General features: G+C 29.1%; 1 protein-coding gene across 1 annotated transcript; it reads left to right on the forward strand.

Annotated features, from left to right (window-relative positions):
* The first annotated feature begins 18,489 nt into the window (after positions 1 to 18,489).
* On the forward strand, positions 18,490 to 19,698 carry LOC140438678 (uncharacterized). Its single transcript, XM_072528324.1, has one exon. The coding sequence runs from the start codon at positions 18,490 to 18,492 to the stop codon at positions 19,696 to 19,698; it is 1,209 nt and encodes a 402-aa protein (XP_072384425.1).
* Positions 19,699 to 20,268: the final 570 nt, after the last annotated feature.

A 20,268-nucleotide genomic window follows, 5' to 3' on the forward strand; every position in this document is an offset into this window, starting at 1 on the left:
TTGTACTATGCTCTGCCAGGAACTCTTGTTGTGCTTGTCAAAAATGTTTATATAAATTTACATACAGTATGATGCAAATGTATGGAATAAATTCATTATTTCAGAAACAGACAAATTTAAAAAAAAAATCTTGAAAGACGTTAGTTTTAATTTTTAAAAGGCCATCAACTGCTATATATGCTTTGGACATTACGTCATCAGTGTCGGCGTAATGACGTAATCGACGATTTTTTTAAATACAAACTGAGGTCACGGGACAGCTCATTTAAAAGGTCTCCTTATCGCCTTTGCAACGATATAATCATTTGAATATTAATTTCTACAGGGTTAACCAAAACTGTTGGTTTATTAATACAATTAACTTATATTAAATGTTTACTTAAATACAATTAAATTACAACAAATGTTCAAATTAACGACTTTAAGCAATAATTCAATGTAAAAGCTGAGCAATTAATTCTTTCCTAGCGTTTTAGATGACTTAAGGCGTTATTTATAATGCAGTTTCCGTTCTGATGCGCTCCTTCAACTCTTCTACATTATTCGGTCGATTTTGATACACTCTGCTCTTTAAATTTCCCCACAAAAAATTCTAACGGAATCAAATCTGGAGACCTTGGTGGCCATTCGATGGGCCCCCTTCTGCCGATCTACCTACCTGGGAAAACGTTATTAAGGTAATTTCGTACTTCAACGCCGTAGTGTGTAGAATCCCATTATGTGGGTACCACGAATCATTTATATTTGGAAATAGCTGATTCAGATATGGCAACAGATTATCCTGTAGAAATTCTAGATAACGTAAAGTAGTTAAGTTTTCCTAAAAAAAAATATGGCCCTACAATTTGATTGTTTATAATGTCGGCCCAAACATTCACCTTTTTGGGATATTGTGTCCTATACTCTTCCATCTAATGTGGATTTTCACTTGACCAGTATCAATATGTCTGGCGATTTACGTAACCGTTCAGCATACAAGACGCTTCATCAGAAAAAAGTACCTTTTGTCTGAAACCTTCATCTCTGTTACATTTTTCCATAACGGTTTCGCAGAATACAATTCTTCTACCAAAGTCATCTTCTAATAGCTCCTGGGCCAGATGTACTTTGTATGGATGCCACTTCTCCTTTTTTAGCACTCTTACAACAGTTGATTGGTGGACATTATTATCTAGTGCGACCAGTTTCTTGGCTTCGGATATTGAGATTTTCTACCACTACTGGGAAGATCTTTAACATGGCCCGTTTCTCTATTTTTTTTTTACTTACAGTGGATTGAATAATTGGATTGCGATTTGGGTATTTAGTATTAAATAAATTACGAACTTCTGCTTGAGTCCTCACTCTATCTCCATAACCAATCATGATTAAAATCTAGACTCGTTCTGTTTCTGTTAGTTTCATTTTTGTAAATGCTGTTATTATTGTCGGCAAAATCGGCAGATCACCGACAAATAAAGACGAGTCAATGGCAATATTAATTTAAATATTTTTGAAGAATAACTTGGAATACTTACTACAATAATTAATTTCAGATTATATTGTAGCATCGTTTGTTATCAATGTATTTTTTTTTCGAAACCAGCAAAAAACACTATTTTGTTTTATTCCCAGTGGCGTTCCTTAGTGTATTTTAGTTCAGTGAATAAATATTTATTGTAATTCCATCTTACTTAACAAAGTTCCTAATTTTGGTGAACCCTGTAGAAATAAATATTCAAGTGATTACATCGTTGCAAAGACGATAAGGAGACCTTTCAAATGAGCTATGGCGTGGCCTCGGTTTGTATTTAAAAAAATCGTCGATTACGTCAGTAGATACTCTATACCATTCCTGGTGCAGTTTGTGGTGGGAGAAACCGGTTAAACCGGTTATTTGACCAACCTTTAACCCTTAACCTTTAACCCTTAATCTTTGACACTTGATCTTTTGATCCTTAACCTTTAATACTTGATATTTCACCCTTAATCTTGATATTTCACCTTGATATTTCACCCTTAATCTTTAACCCTTGACCTTTAACCTTTAAACTTAACATTCTTCCGGTTTGTGATCAGTTTGGTAAGAGATACCAATTAGACCGGTTATTCCAGTTTACAATTATTCCGGCTATACCAAATTATTTCGGTTTGTGAAGTACCCCGTACCACCTACACATTAATTACTACAAGTAAAACTTATAAACTATAATATACAGTATTGTGGTTACATTACTAAAATCAGCAGGATAATAAATGTTCTTTGTTGTAATAATTGCATAATGTGAGGACAATCTACGTATACCTCATATAAATTACAAATTTTTTTTAAACTTAAGTAGCAGTTATTTAAACGGTGACGTTTCCTATTCCACCTTGTATAACCTGAGAAATATTTATGTGTATTCAAATACTTAATAATAATTCTAATAATACCTTTTCAATTTTAGTATCAGTTATTCCGGTTTGTGACAATGTTCCACCTTGTATCATCTGAAAATTGATTTATTCTTAAATCAAATATTAAATAGTAAAATCTTTTAACTAAATACCTTTTGAATTAAGAGCCGCCTCTGGATAAAACAACTATGATAATATAATCATTATTATTCACGCTTCAGGCAAAGCATATTAACATATTTGTTTTACGTTTCCACATTTTTTAACTACCAGTAGGTATATATAAACACACATAGGATTTATATAATCAATATGACTTTAATAATGTGTTGAAACTATTTTCTTGTGGCATCTTAATGTAGTTAACTATTTTAAATGAAATTGTGACTTATTTTTCATTTAAATAGTTAACTATAATATGATTTTAACGATTGAAACCAATTTGCATAATTACTACTTATTTAATAAATAAAAGAAAGACGTAAAAAAATAAATTTATTTTTAAACACTAATACATCTTATAACTACTTAAACTTATTACAAATATATATACAATTAATTATTTCCTAAATGAATTAAAAATTTTGTCCATGTCTTCTTTTACGTTTTTTATCATTTTTTCCGATCTTATTTTTTTTTGTAAATTTTCGTTTACTTCAATATTTAATCTTTTTTCTTTATTTAAAATTTCTTCGTGATCTTGTTGATAATTTTTTAGTTTATCTTTTAACAAACAAAAAGATTGAAAATGTCCATATATGTGTGCATATTGTTCTTCCAAACTTTTAAAAAACATATCTATTCTTTGAGGAGTCCAATCAGTTGTGGGGACTTCTGCCGGAGTGGAAGCTGAAGAGGAAGCTGCAGGAGAAGCTGAATACTGGAAATCATTGATTGAATTAAACAGATCTTTAAAGATCTCTTCCGAGTCGAGGGTTAAGTCAATCTAAAACAAAAAGTATATTAGAATAATAAATTATTAAAAAATATATACAGAATGTTTCCAAACAATTTAAGCTTTTAAATAGATTTTAAGCAAACTAATTAATTATAAAATAGAATCAAAAGATAGAGTGTTTAAAACAATTTAATAAAGCATCCAAATAATAATAATACATAGATTTTAAGTGAGATAAAAAATAACATTAAAACAATAAACCTAAGATATAAAAGAGAATGTTTTAAACAATTTAAACTTCTGACATATTTTGAGTAAGTTAGAAAACAATATTCAAACAATAAATACAAAATAAAAAAATACAAAATGTTTCCACACAATTTAAACTTTTGAAAAGATTTTAAGCAAAATAATTAATTAGAAAATAGTATCGAAAAATAGAATTTAAAACACGTTAATATAACACCCAAATAATAATACATTAATTTTAAGCGAGATAAAAAAATAACATTAAAACAATAAATTCAAAATATATAAAACAAAATATTTTAAACAATTTAAGTTTCTAACCATATTTTAGGCGAGTTAGAAAATAATATTCAAACAATAAATACAAAATAAAAGTACTTACAGATTTTTTAGGTTCTTCAGCGATGGGCTTTAAATTGGGAATAGGTTTTTCGATTTTTGGTTTTTTAACTTGTACGTTTTGTTGAATTCTTATATTCTTTGACATTTTCACAGAATTATCTTTACAGACTGATAGTATAAAAGGCACATCTCCAATATATACACCTAACCACAAACTAGTTTTCAAAGAGAAAAACTGAAAACAAGTTTCATTCAATCTAAAATAGAATGTACCATAAAGGACAAGTACCTAGGTCTAGAAACTTTTAACAAGAATAAAAATTAAGTTGAATAAACATTGACTGCAAAAGAGAAATGAACTTTAGTTCGAAGAAAAATTATTAACGGCAAAGAGCAACAAACTTTAACCAGAGTAAAACTTAGGTTCAGATTAACGTTGCGGCAAAGTGCAGCAAACTTTAGTCAAAATAAAAATTACAACTTGAAAACGTTGACTTCAAGTTAAATGAACTCCATGCAAATTTAGAAAATACTATAGGTTAATACCTTATTTACCCTTAGTTGGATAAAAAATTCATTTAGAACATTGACATCAAAGTTAAATGAACTCATTGCAAAAGTTAGAAGAATGTAAAAGCTTCAAAAATCATTTAGAGCATTGACATCAAAGTGTAATGCACTCAATAAAATTAAAAATTATAATAGGATAAGAACTGTCTAAATTTTTATTAAAGGTTCAAATTTGTACCCAAAAATCATTTAGAACATTGACATCAAAGTTAAATGAACTCAATACAGTTAAAAAATACGATACTTAAATGATAAATCAAATAAATTTTTATTTGTCAAAAAAATGTGAAGGTTTTATCAAAAACCATTATTAACCATACAGTGGATCCATACATATTTTTTGGCAATATTTTAAAGAACATACTTCTCTTTTATTATTAGGAAAACAGAATAGAGAAAAGATGCGTTAAACTCAGCACAAGATGAATGCAAATAACTATTTATTTTAAAGCATTATTTTTCAATGTGTAGCACGACGTTCTAAAAACTAGAAATAAATTTAAACTCAGAAAAAAATTAGCTTTTTATAGACACCCAACAGTATATATGTCTTATACTAATATGAATTTTTTAGTTTCTGATCAACGACCCCATTGTTACGGTCGCTAACCGGTAAGATCTTCCTTTACGCAATCGATGAAGTTGATGAATCGATCAACGACCGCATCTTTTACTAACATCTTGCAATGCGAATAAGAAAATATTTATGCGTTCAAGGTAGACTATACTGAGAAGAAATTAAATTATAGAAATATAGGGTGATTCAAATCGAAGATGTGTAAAAAGATGAAAAATCTATTTTTTTAAATTTAAAGCATTTAATACCGCAATATTAATTTTTAAATAATACAAGGCAACAGGAGTTATCTATAAGTTATATCTTGACTAATATAGGGTGATTCACATTGAAGAATCAAAAAGAATAAAATTTAGCTTAGTAATTAATGTGCTGTTAATTATTAACCGAAGAAATATAGGGTCATTAAAATCAAGTCTAATAAAAAAGAAGAAACGATTTACTTATCCAAATAATAATTTTTAAAATATACAAGGTGACAAGAGTTATCCAAAAGTAATTATCTTGAGGAATATGTGTAATCAAAGAGATAAGAAAAATTTATACAAAAGGTAAATAGACTGAACAGATCTTAGTGTAAATGTGTATAACTTATAGAAATACAGGGCGATTCAAATCGAAGATGTGTAAAAAGATGAAAAATCTATTTTTCTTAAATTTAAAGCATTTATTACCACAAATATTAATTTTTAAAATATACAAAGCGACATGAGTTATCTATAAGTTATATCTTGATTAATATAGGGTGATTCACATCGAAAAATCAAAGAGAATGAATAAAATCTTGTTTAGCAATTAATGTACTGTTAATGAGTAACCGAAGAAATATAGGGTAATTCAAATCAAGACTAATAAAAAAGAAGAAGATTATTTAGCACTTTACTTATCCAAATAGTAATTTTTAAAATATACAAGGTGACAAGAGCTATCCAAAAGTTATTATCTTGAAAAATATGTGTAATCAAAGAAATAAGAAAAATTTATACAAAAGACAAATAGACTGAACAGATTTTAGTGTATATGTGTGTAACTTATGGAATTACAGGGCAATTCAAATCGAAGATGTGTAAAAAGACGAAAAATTTATTTTTTAAATTTAAATTAATATATTGTTAATTATTAACCGAAGAAATATAGGGTGATTCAAATCTAGTATAATAAAAAAGATGGAGATTATTTAGCACTTTACTTATCCAAATAATAATTTTTAAAAAATAAAAGGTGACAAGAGTTATTCAAAAGTTATTATCTTGAGGAATATGTGTAATCAAAGAGAAAGAAAAATTTATACAAAAAGCAAATAGACTGAACAGATCTTAGTGTAAATGTATATAACTTATGGAAATACAGGGCGATTCAAATCGAAAATGTGTAAAAAGATGAAAAATAAATTTTTTAAATTTAAAGCATTGAATATCACAAATAACAATTTTTAAAATATACAAGGCGACAGGAATTATCTATAAGTTATATCTTGAATAATATAGGGTGATTTACATTGAAAATCAAAAGAATTTAATCTAATTTATTAATTAGTACATTGTATAAGCTAATAGACTATAGTAAGGCAAATATTATAAATGTTAAATGGTGGGGGTTCAAATGTCAAGCCCAAGGTCAAGGTCAAGCCCAAGGTCAAGGTCAAGGTCAAGGTCAAGGTCAAGGTCAAGGTCAAGTTCAAGCCCAAGGTCAATTTTTTAAATTTAAAGCATTGAATATCACAAATAACAATTTTTAAAATATACAAGGCGACAGGAATTATCTATAAGTTATATCTTGAATAATATAGGGTGATTTACATTGAAAATCAAAAGAATTTAATCTAATTTATTAATTAGTACATTGTATAAGCTAATAGACTATAGTAAGGCAAATATTATAAATGTTAAATGGTGGGGGTTCAAATGTCAAGCCCAAGGTCAAGGTCAAGCCCAAGGTCAAGGTCAAGGTCAAGGTCAAGCCCAAGGTCAAGGTCAAGGTCAAGGTCAAGGTCAAGGTCAAGGTCAAGCCCAAGGTCAAGGTCAAGGTCAAGGTCAAGCCCAAGGTCAAGGTCAAGGTCAAGGTCAAGGTCAAGGTCAAAGGTCAAAGGTCGAGGTAAATGTCAAAGGTCAAGGTCAATGTCAAAGTTTAAAGGTAAAGGTTGATGTCTATGTTGATGTCAGGGTCAATACCAAGGTTAACACCGGATATCCTTGAAATGTGTTGTGAGATTTGCTATAAAAGGCTGAAGCAAACAGCGTTTTAGAGTAAGTTGAAAGTTTTCACTGAAAGCATTACGTTACGTTAAGTATCTCAGTCAGTGATATTCAGATTTAACTCGGTGTGTTAGTTAACAGTTCGGTGTGTTATTAAACGGTAAGTTAAGTGTTTTAAGTGTTAACAGTTTAGTAATTTGTGATACGTTTTCAGAAAAAAAAAATGGATTTAGAAGCACTAAATGAGTTTCTTCTTTTAGAAGGACAACGAAAACCTATTATAAAGTTAAATAAACTTCAAGTAAATGTTCCATACAAAATTTCTGAAGCCAAGGTGACTGCTTCGAAATTCGGAGATTCTGTTGTTTTGGAACTGGATGATAAGGTTGTGTTTTTACCACCTAGATCTACCGAGGTGCTTAAAAATCATATTTTGGAATTGGGAAATGGAAAATATTCGCTAGTATTTATTGGAGAAAAGGACACAGGCAAAGGCAATCCGGCAGCTTTATTTAAATTTATAAAATCTTAAGGTGAGTGTTAGTTTAAAATGTCAGAAAGGCTTGCTAATGATGTAAACAAACTAGTTAAAAAGTTTTATGAAAAAAATTATGATTTTACTGTTGAGGAAATTGAATCATGGCTTAAACATGTTGATATTGCAATTAGTTTATGTTTTAAAGCATTAAAAACAAAAAAATTTGAAATCGGAAATATTCGCATGTGGCAAACAAAATTAAGTCATTTAACAGTTGTTTATAATAAGCTTAAAGAATTAAAAGATAATAATTATACAATTAAATGGGAAGATTTAGCCACAGTTTATCATGGAAGGGTTCAAAGTGGTGTAATAGTAAATTTAAAACATAAAGATGTTTTAAAGTTTTTAAATGATGCTATGTCTTTATTTAAAACTAAAATTTTGTTAATTTTATCTAGATTTAACATAATTAAGGTTAACAGTACGTTTTGTGGCAAGTTTATAAAAAAAACAGTAGATGATGAAGAAACGATAGATTTTAAATATTTTCACACACCATATGCAACCATTGATAAATCTACTAATTTAAATGAATGGTTTTATGAACATATAGTTGATTTTATTTTAAACAAATTATCAGAGTTTCAAGAACGTGATTCAGGTTGGGCATTAAGTAAAGTAATTTCTTTAGAGATTAACATTAATAAATATGAAATTGGAAATGGTTCGAGCTATATTCAATTACCTCAACAAATTATTAATAAAAAAGCTTGTGTAAACGTTAGAAATTTTGATGAAGCTTGTTTTTACTGGAGTATAGTAAGTGCATTACATCCAGCGAATCAATCCGTCAATCGAATTACTTCGTACCCACATTATAGTCAAGTTTTAAATTTGGAAGGACTTGAAATTCCAATTAAATTTAATAAAATAGCAGTTTTTGAAAAATTAAATAATATTTCAATAAATGTTTATGGTTTGGAACTAATTGGAAAAAAATTTAATATAACCCCGTTACGTCTATCTAAAAGTAAATTACAGCAACACGTTAATTTGCTAATGATTCAAAATTTATATTTTCAAAAGTTAAATGATTATGATGCGCCTGATCCACTTGACAATGAACAAGTTAGTATTACTTATCATTATTGTTGGATTAAAAATTTATCTAAATTATTAAATAGTCAACTAAATAAAGATGGTCATAAAAAAATTATATGTGATAGATGTTTAAATTATTTTACTAATCAAGAACGGCTTAACAAACATTTAATTTTATGTGAAAAAATGAATGACTACAAAATTGTAATTCCCGAAAATAAAATAATTAAATTTAAAAATTTTATTTATAAACAACGAACACCATTTATTATATATGCTGATTTTGAATCAATGCTTGAACCTCTTGACATATCTGTAGAAAGTAAAAAGTATCAAAAACATACTGCATTTAGTTGTGGATATTTTGTAAAATGTGAATATGATAATAATATCTCATTTTTTAAAAGTTATCGTGGAGTTGATTGCATGGATTGGTTTGCAAATGAAATGTCAAACGTTGCTCAAATAATTCAATCAAAAATAAAAAATATAGTTCCTATGAAAATAAAACCTAATACAATATATGCTCAAAAATGTCATATTTGTGAAAATAATTTTAAATGTACAGATATCATTGTAAGAGATCATAATCATTTTACTGGTGATTTTAGAGGTTTTGCACATGAAATTTGTAATTTGAATTTTAAAAAACTATTTGTAGTACCAGTCTGTTTTCATAATTTGTCGGGATACGATTCGCACTTCATAATAAAAGATCTTGCAAAAAGAGGCAAAATTACATTATTACCCATAAACAAAGAAAAATATATTTCCTTTACTCAACATTTACCAATTGATATTAAATTTCGTTTTATCGATTCACTTAGATTTTTAGGTGCATCCCTTGATGAATTAGTATCTACAGTAGATATTAAAGAGTTAAAGAATTTAAAGTATGAATTTAAACACCTACCTGACTCTAAATTTCAGTTACTTACACGAAAAGGTGTATTTTGTTACGATTACATTGATAAATGGGAAAAACTCAATGAAACGCAATTACCATCACCAGAACATTTTTATAATAAACTAAATGATGAAGCTTTATCTAATGACAAATATGAACATGCACTTAATGTTTGGAAACAATTCAATATACAAAATTTGGGAGAATATTCAGATTTATATTTAAAAACAGATATATTTTTATTAGCAGATGTGTTTGAAAATTTTAGAGATATAGGTCATAGGGCTAGTGGCTTAGATCCAGCATGGTACTATACCATTCCCGGATATTCCTTTGACTGTATGCTTTTGTACACAAAATGTGAATTAGAGCTACTAGGTGATGTAGATATGATATTATTTATCGAAAAAGGAATTCGTGGTGGTATTAGTCAATGTTGTTCAAGATATTCGGAGGCTAATAATAAATATATGACAAACTATGACCCAACCAAACCAAATAAATATCTTTTTTATGTTGATGTCAATAATTTATATGGTTGGGCAATGTCTCAACCACTTCCAATAAGTAATTTCAAGTGGGTTAATACAAATATTGATGTAACTGATATACCTGATGATGCATTTTTTGGATATATACTTGAAGTAGATATAGAATATCCGCAAACACTACATGATTTACATAAAGATTTTCCATTCTGTTCAGAACATCAAATACCTCCGGGTTCAAAGTTACCAAAATTAATGACAACACTATCAAATAAAAAGAATTATATTATTCACTACCGCGCTTTAAAACAAGCAATAGCGCACGGATTGATCATTACAAAAATTCATAGAGTTTTACAATTTAAACAATCTGCATGGCTTAAACCTTATATTGATCTTAATACAGAACTTAGAACTAAAGCTAAAACTAAGTTTGAGCAGAATCATTTTAAGCTTAAAGTTAACAGTATTTACGGCAAAACGATGGAAAATATCCGGAAACATAGAATTGTGAAATTGACGAGACAATGGCAAGGTCGATATGGTGCAAAAAATTTAATAGCTAGTCCAAAATTTCATAACAGAACAATATTTGACGCTGATTTAATGGCAATTGAAATGAAAAAAACTGAGCTAATTTTTAATAAACCTTTATATATTGGAATGTCTATTTTAGATATTTCAAAAACATGTATGTATGAATTTTACTATAATTATATATTACCAAAGCTAGGAAATAATTGCAAAATTATGTATACAGATACTGATAGTTTTATATTTGAAATTAAATGTAACGACTTGTATAAAGAAATTATATGTACTGATATTCATAGATTTGATACAAGTGACTATGCTCCTAACAATCAATATAATATACCCCTACATAATAAAAAAGTTCCAGGTTTAATGAAAGACGAAGCTAGTGGTAGAATTATAACGCATTTTGTTGGTTTAAGATCTAAAATGTATAGTTATAAATGTGAAGATAATACTGTTGTAAAAAAATCAAAAGGAGTTAAATATTGTGTTATTAATAACAAAATTACGTTTAATGATTACATAGAATGTCTTCAACAAAATTCGGAAAAATTTATTTCTCAATGTTTAATTCGTTCAGATGCTCATAATGTTTTTAGTATAGAGCAAACAAAAATTGGTTTAAGTCCTTTTGATGACAAAAGATTTTTAATTAATAATTCATTTGATACCCTTCCTTGGGGTCACTATAGTTTAAATCTGACATTTTAAACATTAATGATTTTGTAAAATCTTGAAAATAAATATTAATTTAACTGTTCTTGTTATTGTTGTATTATTCCCACCTCTATAATCCTACATAAAAAGAAATTAAACTGCAAAATCAATGCAGTCACCATGTGTAGTTCAAGAATTTACTTGGGTGAGAGAAGATTTTACTTGAATAGAGCAAATCCTAATGAATATGTTGCTGTAAGTATACTTGGATCATCTTTCGAACCATGCATCAGAATATGTGGAATTACAAATGGTTCCATCATTTTTAATTATGAAGAGTGGAAACAATTTTTATTGAATAAAGAACTAATTGACGTTTATTTTCACTATTCACAAAAATCAGAGAAAATAAAATTTGAAAAGATTTGGTTGCAGTTTGAAAATATTAATAACATGAGGATGTTAAATATATCAAGGGATATAAATACAGTTTGGTTAGGAACAATCTCTATTTCGGAACTCTGGAAAGTATCACCGATATTAAATTGTATTTTGGATGCATATAAAAATATAAATTTCATCATTTCGTTTAAAATTTTGCAGTTGGGAGTTAAAAACTGCAGTAATATTACAGATGCTGGTTTAAACGTACTTAAATATATAAAAGATACAAATCCACTAGTATACACCATAGCAATAGAAATTATTTATAGATATCCTGAGCTACTTAAATGAAAAAAGTTACATTTAACAAGAATAATGAAATGTATATACTACGCACTTGGAATTTTGCTTATCAAGACGCTAGAAAAGGAAATTGGGAACAATATGTAGTTGATAGGTATCGGTTTCATCGTCGCATCAAAGAAATGGAAAAATGTATTTCTCCAATTTTAAGTAATAGTCATAGAAATAAAATGTATAAAAATTATTTTTGTAATGAATAAAACATAATGTAATAATTTATAAGTTTTTTATTTAAAAATATATATGTAAATTATACAACATTACTTTTATTAATCCAAGACTGTTGTTTCAATCCAAGCCATTTTACAAGAATCTTATTTCCTTTTCGTTTCACCACCTTTTCAATTAAATATACATCTGGATATTTAACTTTTTGTAATTCTTCTCGATAGAATGATCCTTGAATTTCTTCATGTTGTTCATCTTCTAAAACGTATGTTACAGGATTAGTTAAATTAATTTTAACAATTTTAAAAATTTCAGTAGTCCAATTAGGAGTATAGCCTTTGTTGAATGCATGACGGACCTTGCTTATACGCACATAATCTCCCTTCTGAAATTTTGGTCTCCTAGAATCTACAACTTTTATATGATTAAATGCAGTAATATATTTCGCATTGTGATCGTTTATTTTACTAGGTATAGCGTTAATAGTAGAGTGTTTTGTATTATTATATTTTGATACAATTTCTGGTAATATATCCAACCATTTGTAATTACCTTGCATACTAAATCGTTTCCAAAGTAACGATTTTAAAGTTCGAATTACTCGTTCAGCCATACTTGCTTTAATGTTAGAAAAAGTACTGTAATGATTAATTCCAAATTTTTTCATTAATGTTTGAAAATCTTTATTGTAAAACTCTGTGCCCTTATCAGTCTGCAAGTTTTGAGGAGCTTTTTTCATTTGAGATAATATGTCTTTCATTGCATTTGTAATTTCTTTTCCGGTTTTAGTTTTAACAGGTGCAGCCCATACGTATTTACTAAATACGTTAATAACAACTAAAATGTAATTATAACCTTTATTTTCTTTAGTAAATGAATTCATAATAGCTAAATCTGCTTGTATAAGATCATGCAATCCTTTAACGATTACATGTCTCCGGGGATAATTAATTCGAGCTGGAGCATGAAGTTCATGAACAACTTGAGCCTTAGACATTTTTTTCTACAGGACACTGTAACAACAGCTCTATGCAGATATTATTCGTTTTTCCTATTTTAAATTGTATCACATCACCTTTTCTAATTGTGATACCGGCCAACTCATGAAATTTATATGTTTTTGAACTTATTTCAATATCTCCATCTGCTGCATAATGTGCAACACTTTCAATTTTAGCTGTTAGAGGACTTTTAAATGCTGTTCCACCGTTATCGAGTACGTAATATTTTTTATTTAGACTCGTTTTCTTTTCTCCTCTTAAACGAATTAGACACTTTACATGAAAGTCAAATGAATCACAAATATAAAAAGCTGACTTTAATTGTGGTAAAGGTGTTGACACAATATCATCTGATGAGCAGGTAGGTGACAATGTAAGATAATGTTGATTAAACTTGTTTAAAGGCATATTTTTTTTAAATAATGTTAGCAGTTACTTGACGTAACCTGTTTATATACTATAGCAGGAGGGATATGTACTATATATGTAGAAAAACTCGGATTCACGTTAGTTGTTCAATATGTATACAGAAACGATTTCTATAACAGACATTGATACTGGTGTTAAGAGTTTAAAACAGATATTTCTAAATCTTGAATGGGATGCTCAACATGAACTAGTATATGGAAGAGGATATTTTGATGACAACTATTGTATACACCTGTCAGCGAAATATAAAAAAGGGTATGAGACTTGCGATTTGTTTTTAGAAAAGCAAATTTGTCTACATGGGTTTGTATCCTTGTTAAGAAAAGTGGAACTGGATACTTATTTAGATCGCTTAAAAGATTATCTTCCGTCTGTGCTATATGAAACTGATGTTGATAATGCTGATAAAGAGTCATCAAAATAATTGTATTTTACAAAAATAAAAAAATTCAAAATATATATTGTTTTTTATTTACGTTTTTACTAACGGACAAGATAGTGTCAATTCAACATAAATTTCATTATATGACTTAAACTGAACAAGTGGAAATGATAACACATCATTTTTTGTAAAAACATTGTTATCAACCAAATCTTCTAAGATGGTTGATGAACTATTATACTTCATTTTAAGCGGTTCTGGGAAACATTTAACATTTTTTACTTTTCCAGTTACAGGCATAGTATATAGAATGTTTTTGCCATCCAATACAAAGTAATCTTTGCTAACATTTAAGTCTTTACGTCCTCGAATAGTAATTATACACACACTACAATAATCGGCAGGTTGGCAAATGTAAAATTGAGATTGTAGTGGCTCTGAGACAATTTCATCGACATTACAGGTTTGAGATGTTAGGTAGTGTTGGTTGAATCTGTTAAGAGGCATTTTTGCACTGAATGATATTTAACAAAAGTTGCAATATTTATGCACTTTATGCGATAACTCCACTTTCCCGCAATTCCTCAATTATTGAAATAATTTCATTGTTGTGTCCGTTATTACCCGCTGCTTGAGAAGCTACTAGCAATCGTAGTCTATCAATCAACTCATTAAAATCATCAAAATATTTGTATTCAATAGGATTTTTATTATAGGACATTAACGTCATTTTTCCACCATTTTTGGAAGATTTCAACGTTAATTTTCCACCACGTTTGGAAGACATTCCCCGCGTAAGCACACCTGATGGTATTGAACCAGATCTAGGACGTATGGGTTCAATTAAGTTAGGTTTTACTATGTAGAGCCACTTGTCTTTTATATCGTTTGGAAATGTACGAATAGGTAAAGCCCTATTATTATTCCTACGGTAAGCATTAGTCCGTTCTATAATATCAACATAGTAGCTTATGTCTTGCTCAGTATACGTAACAGGTTTTTTTAAAAATAACAACTCATAAATTCCGAGAGTACCAGGATAACTCACTCCTTTTATTCCAATAGTAGACCCATCAAAGTAAATCTCTGAATCTCCAATGAAAAACTTTTTTTCTTTAGGATCGTAGAATATACCCAAAATATGATCATATTTTCCTGTCACATCACGCACCATTCCTTCAATAAAATCTCTTGGAAGTGGTGCTGTAAATTGATCAAAATAATCATGCGATACTTCAGGATCGGTTTGATAAAATTGTGAAATAGTATCATCTATAAATTCATTCAATTGTGTTCTGGATTCATAAGGTGTTTCAATCAAATTAGTGGGTTCTGTAGGGCGAGTGCTGGATCCTAATTGTGTGCTGCTTAGTTGAGGTGGTGGTGTCAAAAATGCTATTTTTCTAAAGGTGGATGGATCTCTCTTAATAGGACTTAAGTTTTTACTTCCAAGAAGTTCTTTTTCTGATTGTGGTGTAATAATTTCTTGTTTAACAGATGGTTGTTTTGTTTCCAATGCGGTAAGCAATTCTTTAATCGGTTTAGTAATGGGTGTATAGTTTTTTTCCAACTGTATTTGTGAATCAGTTATACCACTTTTTAAACGTTTATATTTTTGCTTCAAAGCTTGCCTACCTTTAATTAGTTGTTTAGCAAGCTGAGGATCCATTATAACTGAGGAAATATAAGTAAATTATAAAGCTTATATACTAATATACGCATCAAAGCCTTTTCTATATCGACCAGACGATAATTGACAATCTTTGTCAATGGTTAGAAAACCAAATTTATCTTTCCAACAGTGAGAACACACATTTTTAAAATCTTGAAAGGACATATCAATATTCACATGATCATCATATATATGTTTTAAATTTGTCATATCTTGTTTAAAAATTATTAGAAAATTTGCATTATCTCTAATGAGTTGTTTAGGTATTGCTGAATAGGTTTGACATAAATAAAAAGCATCTGTGGATCTATGACGACCAAAGCAGTAGTAACTTTGAATAATTTTTTGATTGCATGAACCTACATCATCAAATATAATAACAGAATTATTTTTTATATCTTCTGGAGCAATGATGTCATCTACATTACCATATTCCTCATAACCTATTTCTTTAATCGGACTAATTAAAGTTCGCAAATATGCATATTTTGGTTGATGTAAACTTTTAGAATACACATAGATATTTTCAAATCTTAAACCATTAGGATGATCAATTAAAGATAACATAGCATTGGTTTTTCCTGAACCACTAGCCCCAACAATAAGACCTCTTTTAGAATCACCTCCAAACAAACAACCATGTTTTCCCGTTTTAAATGCATCGTTATTATCATGATTTTCAATAGGTAAACGATTCTTTTGTTGAATGATCTTCATAACGTTCAAGTGATAACTGATAGTATAAATAGGTTGTAATATATATATAAGTACCATAATGGTAAAACGTGCGAAAGTGAAAACACGTCGACTAGGAAAAGGATTAGTCAACAGTCTCATTAACAAACTTCCATTCGAAGCACATATACCTGGATATCAATTTTGTGGTCCTGGAACTCACTTGCATCAAAGATTAGAGAGAGGGGACGAAGGAATTAACGCATTAGACGCTGCGTGTAAAACACACGACATTGCGTATTCACAACATAAAAATTTAAGTGAAAGACACGAAGCAGATAAAATTTTGGAAAATAAAGCGTGGGAACGGGTAAAATCAAAGGACGCTAAGCTAGGTGAAAAGATTGCAGCTTGGTTTGTAACGACAGCAATGAAAGGTAAACGTAAATTGGGTATGGGATTTTCTAAAAAACCAAAAAAAGGAGGTGCATTGAAAAAAAAAAGAAAACGCATTATTCGAGCTCCCAAGAAAGGTGGTTTTTTACCTTTGTTGTTACCATTGCTCGGAGCGTTAGGAGCTGTTGGGGGAGGTGCAGCTGGAATTGCCAAAGCGGTTAATGATGCCAAAGCTGACCGTGAAAAACTTGCTGAACAACAAAGGCATAATTTGGTAATGGAACAAACGGCAAAAAAAGGAGCGGGGTTTTATTTAAGACCATACAAAGGTTACGGAATAAAACGTCGCGGCAAAGGTTTCCGTTTAAAGCCGTATTCAAGAAACTCCCGGTAAAGCTACCTAAACGAGCAATGACTAATGTAGATCTTGTTAAATATGCTGGTTTGTTACATATTCCTCATTTTCGTGGAGTTTTTATGCGTGATTCTGTACCTCATGTAATACGAAAACATGAATCAGGTATAGTAAACCACGATACGAAAGACGGAAATGGTACACATTGGACTGCATATGCTAAACAAGATACAATTATTACTTATTTTGATAGTTATGGAAATTTACCTCCTCCTACTGAATTAGTACGATATTTTAAAAGTAATGGAAACGTTACTATAGTATATAACTATGATGTCATTCAAAATTTTAATTCTTTTAATTGTGGTCAAAACTGTTTAAGATTTTTATTTAATTACTATAATTAATCATTGAGCATCATTTATACTTGAACCAGCATGTCAGTCACATTCACCCTTACTGGAGAATCATCAATTCTCAGTGATGATTACAATCCTCCGATTTATCTTGATGAGAATTTCAATTATGAAATTGGTGTTGCAAATTTTGACACTTTTAACAGTATTCCAAATGTCGATATTCATAATAATGTTTTTGTGTGGGGTAAAAACAGCGAATTTACCTTTAAAATTCCTGTAGGTGCCTACGAAGTTGATGATATTATTAAAATTATTAAAAATGAAATGATTCAAACCGCTAGCATAATTAGTATGAAACCCGATATAAATACAAATAGAATTAGCATTAAAAGTAGTGATTGGATTAATTTTGATGTTGATAATTCTATAGGAAGTTTACTAGGTTTCGAAAGAGTTAAACTAACACCAAATAAACTTCATATATCCACGAATGTGGTAAATATTTTAAAAGTTAATACTATCTGTATTGATTGTAATATTGCTGTTGGATCTTTCTTAAATGGAAAGGCTGTGCATATTATTCATCAATTTTTTCCTCAAGTTCCTAATGGGTATAAAATAGTCGAGCAACCGTTAACCATCTTGTATTATCCTGTAAGCAACAAGACGATAAGCAACATAACTGTTCGTGTTTTAGATCAACAAGGAAATTTAGTTAATTTTAATAAAGAGACAATTACTATTCGGCTACATCTTAGAAAAATTGAGTAAAATGGTTTTGCGGTTTCATCAAAGTAATTATCCCAAACATTCCTATAAAAGACGTCATCTCATTAAAACAATTAGTAGAAGGATAACATCTAAGCTGTTAACATCTAAAAATCGTAAATTTTTGAAATCACTTGGTTATCAAGTTTTAATATAATGGAAATGTTACATGTGTTGGGTCAACCTTTTAGCGATACAACTATTGAAGATTATCAGTATCACACTTATCAACCATATACATCAAATTTAAACTATAATGATGAAATTAGAATTCCTATCCAAGATCTAGACGCCTATACTTTACCATGTAACAGTTATATTTACATTGAAGGTCAAATGTTAACCGATAAAAATCAAGTTCCAACAAAATTTCAATTTATTAATAACGGTATATCATATTTATTTAGAGAATTAAGGTATGAGTTAAATGGTGTTATAATTGATTCTGTACGAAATATTGGTTTAATTTCGACTTTGAAAAATTATTTGTCTCTTAATGAAAATCAGAGTAAACTCTTACAAAATGCTGGATGGTTTCCAAAAGGTGATAAACTGGTAATTGATAATCATGGCAATTTTAACGTATGCATACCGTTAAAAATTTGGTCCGGATTTTTCGAAGATTTTCAAAAAATTATAATAAACATGAGACAAGAATTAGTCTTAATACGAGATAAAGATGATATTGATGCTATTATTGCTACAGATGAAACAGAAAAACCAAAAATTGCAATTAATAAACTATATTGGAATGTACCTCATATTTTACCCAATATTAGCGAACAATTGCGATTAAACAAAATAGTTCGTAGTAACATAGAACTACCTATTAAATTTAGAAGTTGGGAATTGGTTGAGTATCCCACTTTAAATAATTCAACACGTCATACTTGGCCAGTAAAAACAACTACAAAGCTAGAAAGTCCTCGACACATTGTAGTAGCTTTCCATGATGGTCGAAAAGGAAAAATGCTGAAAGATATGAGTAAATTTGATCACTGCAATCTAACAAATATCCGTATGTTTCTTAATTCGGAGCGATATCCTTATCAAGATCTCAACTTAGATTTTGACACCAACCGTTTTGCAACGTTGTATGAGATGTTTGCTAATTTCCAAGAATCTTATTATCATATTCAAACTAATCAACCAATATTCAGTCCAGAAGAATTTAAAAAGAATGCTCCTATAGTGCATACTGATTGTTCAAGACAAAAAGAAATAATTCAAAGTGGCTCTGTTGTTTTGAGAATAGAATTTGAAACTAATAAATCTGTAGGAAACAATGTTTCCGCTTATTGCTTAATATTGCATGAAAAAGAATTCTCTTATAATCCTTTAACTAAAATTGTGAGACAGCAATAAAAGGTCTGTATCATAGTCAAAATGTTAGTTGTTAAAATGAATCTGGTAATAGACGTTCAAGGGTTTAAAATAGAAAATAATAAATTTGTAGTGAAAGAACTTGCTGCTTTTAATGGAACACAAATTTGTCATTATGTATTCAAGTCTCCGTTTCCTATTAGAATGTTGTCTTCCGATTTACACAGACAGGCAACTTGGTTAACAAGAAATCATCACTGCATTGATTGGAATTTTGGTTTTACACCCCTTTATCATTTTGCAAATATTTTAAAGGATATTACACAAAACGCTGATGCAGTTTACGTCAAAGGGTTGGAAAAGAAAAATTATTTAAAAAAATACATTGCTGTTCCTTTATACGAATTGGATGAACAACCATCATTAGAAGTTAAGGAACCTGCTTGTTTTTATCATAATAGTAAAAAATGTATTTGTGCTTTATCTAATGTATTTTGGTTGTATAATACTTTTTTAATGCAAAAATAAAAATATATATTACATTATTTTTGTTTTATTTCTTAGTTATAAATATTGTAAAACAAACAATCAATTGGCATTAAAATCATTTAT

Source organism: Diabrotica undecimpunctata, chromosome 4 (assembly GCF_040954645.1).
Source record: "Diabrotica undecimpunctata isolate CICGRU chromosome 4, icDiaUnde3, whole genome shotgun sequence".
NCBI classification, from domain to species: Eukaryota; Metazoa; Arthropoda; class Insecta; order Coleoptera; family Chrysomelidae; genus Diabrotica; species Diabrotica undecimpunctata.

What these genes read in the sequence shown, in the direction of transcription:
- LOC140438678 (XM_072528324.1), top strand. Translation starts at nt 18,490, where the DNA reads ATGGAAATGTTACATGTGTTGGGTCAACCTTTTAGCGATACAACTATT.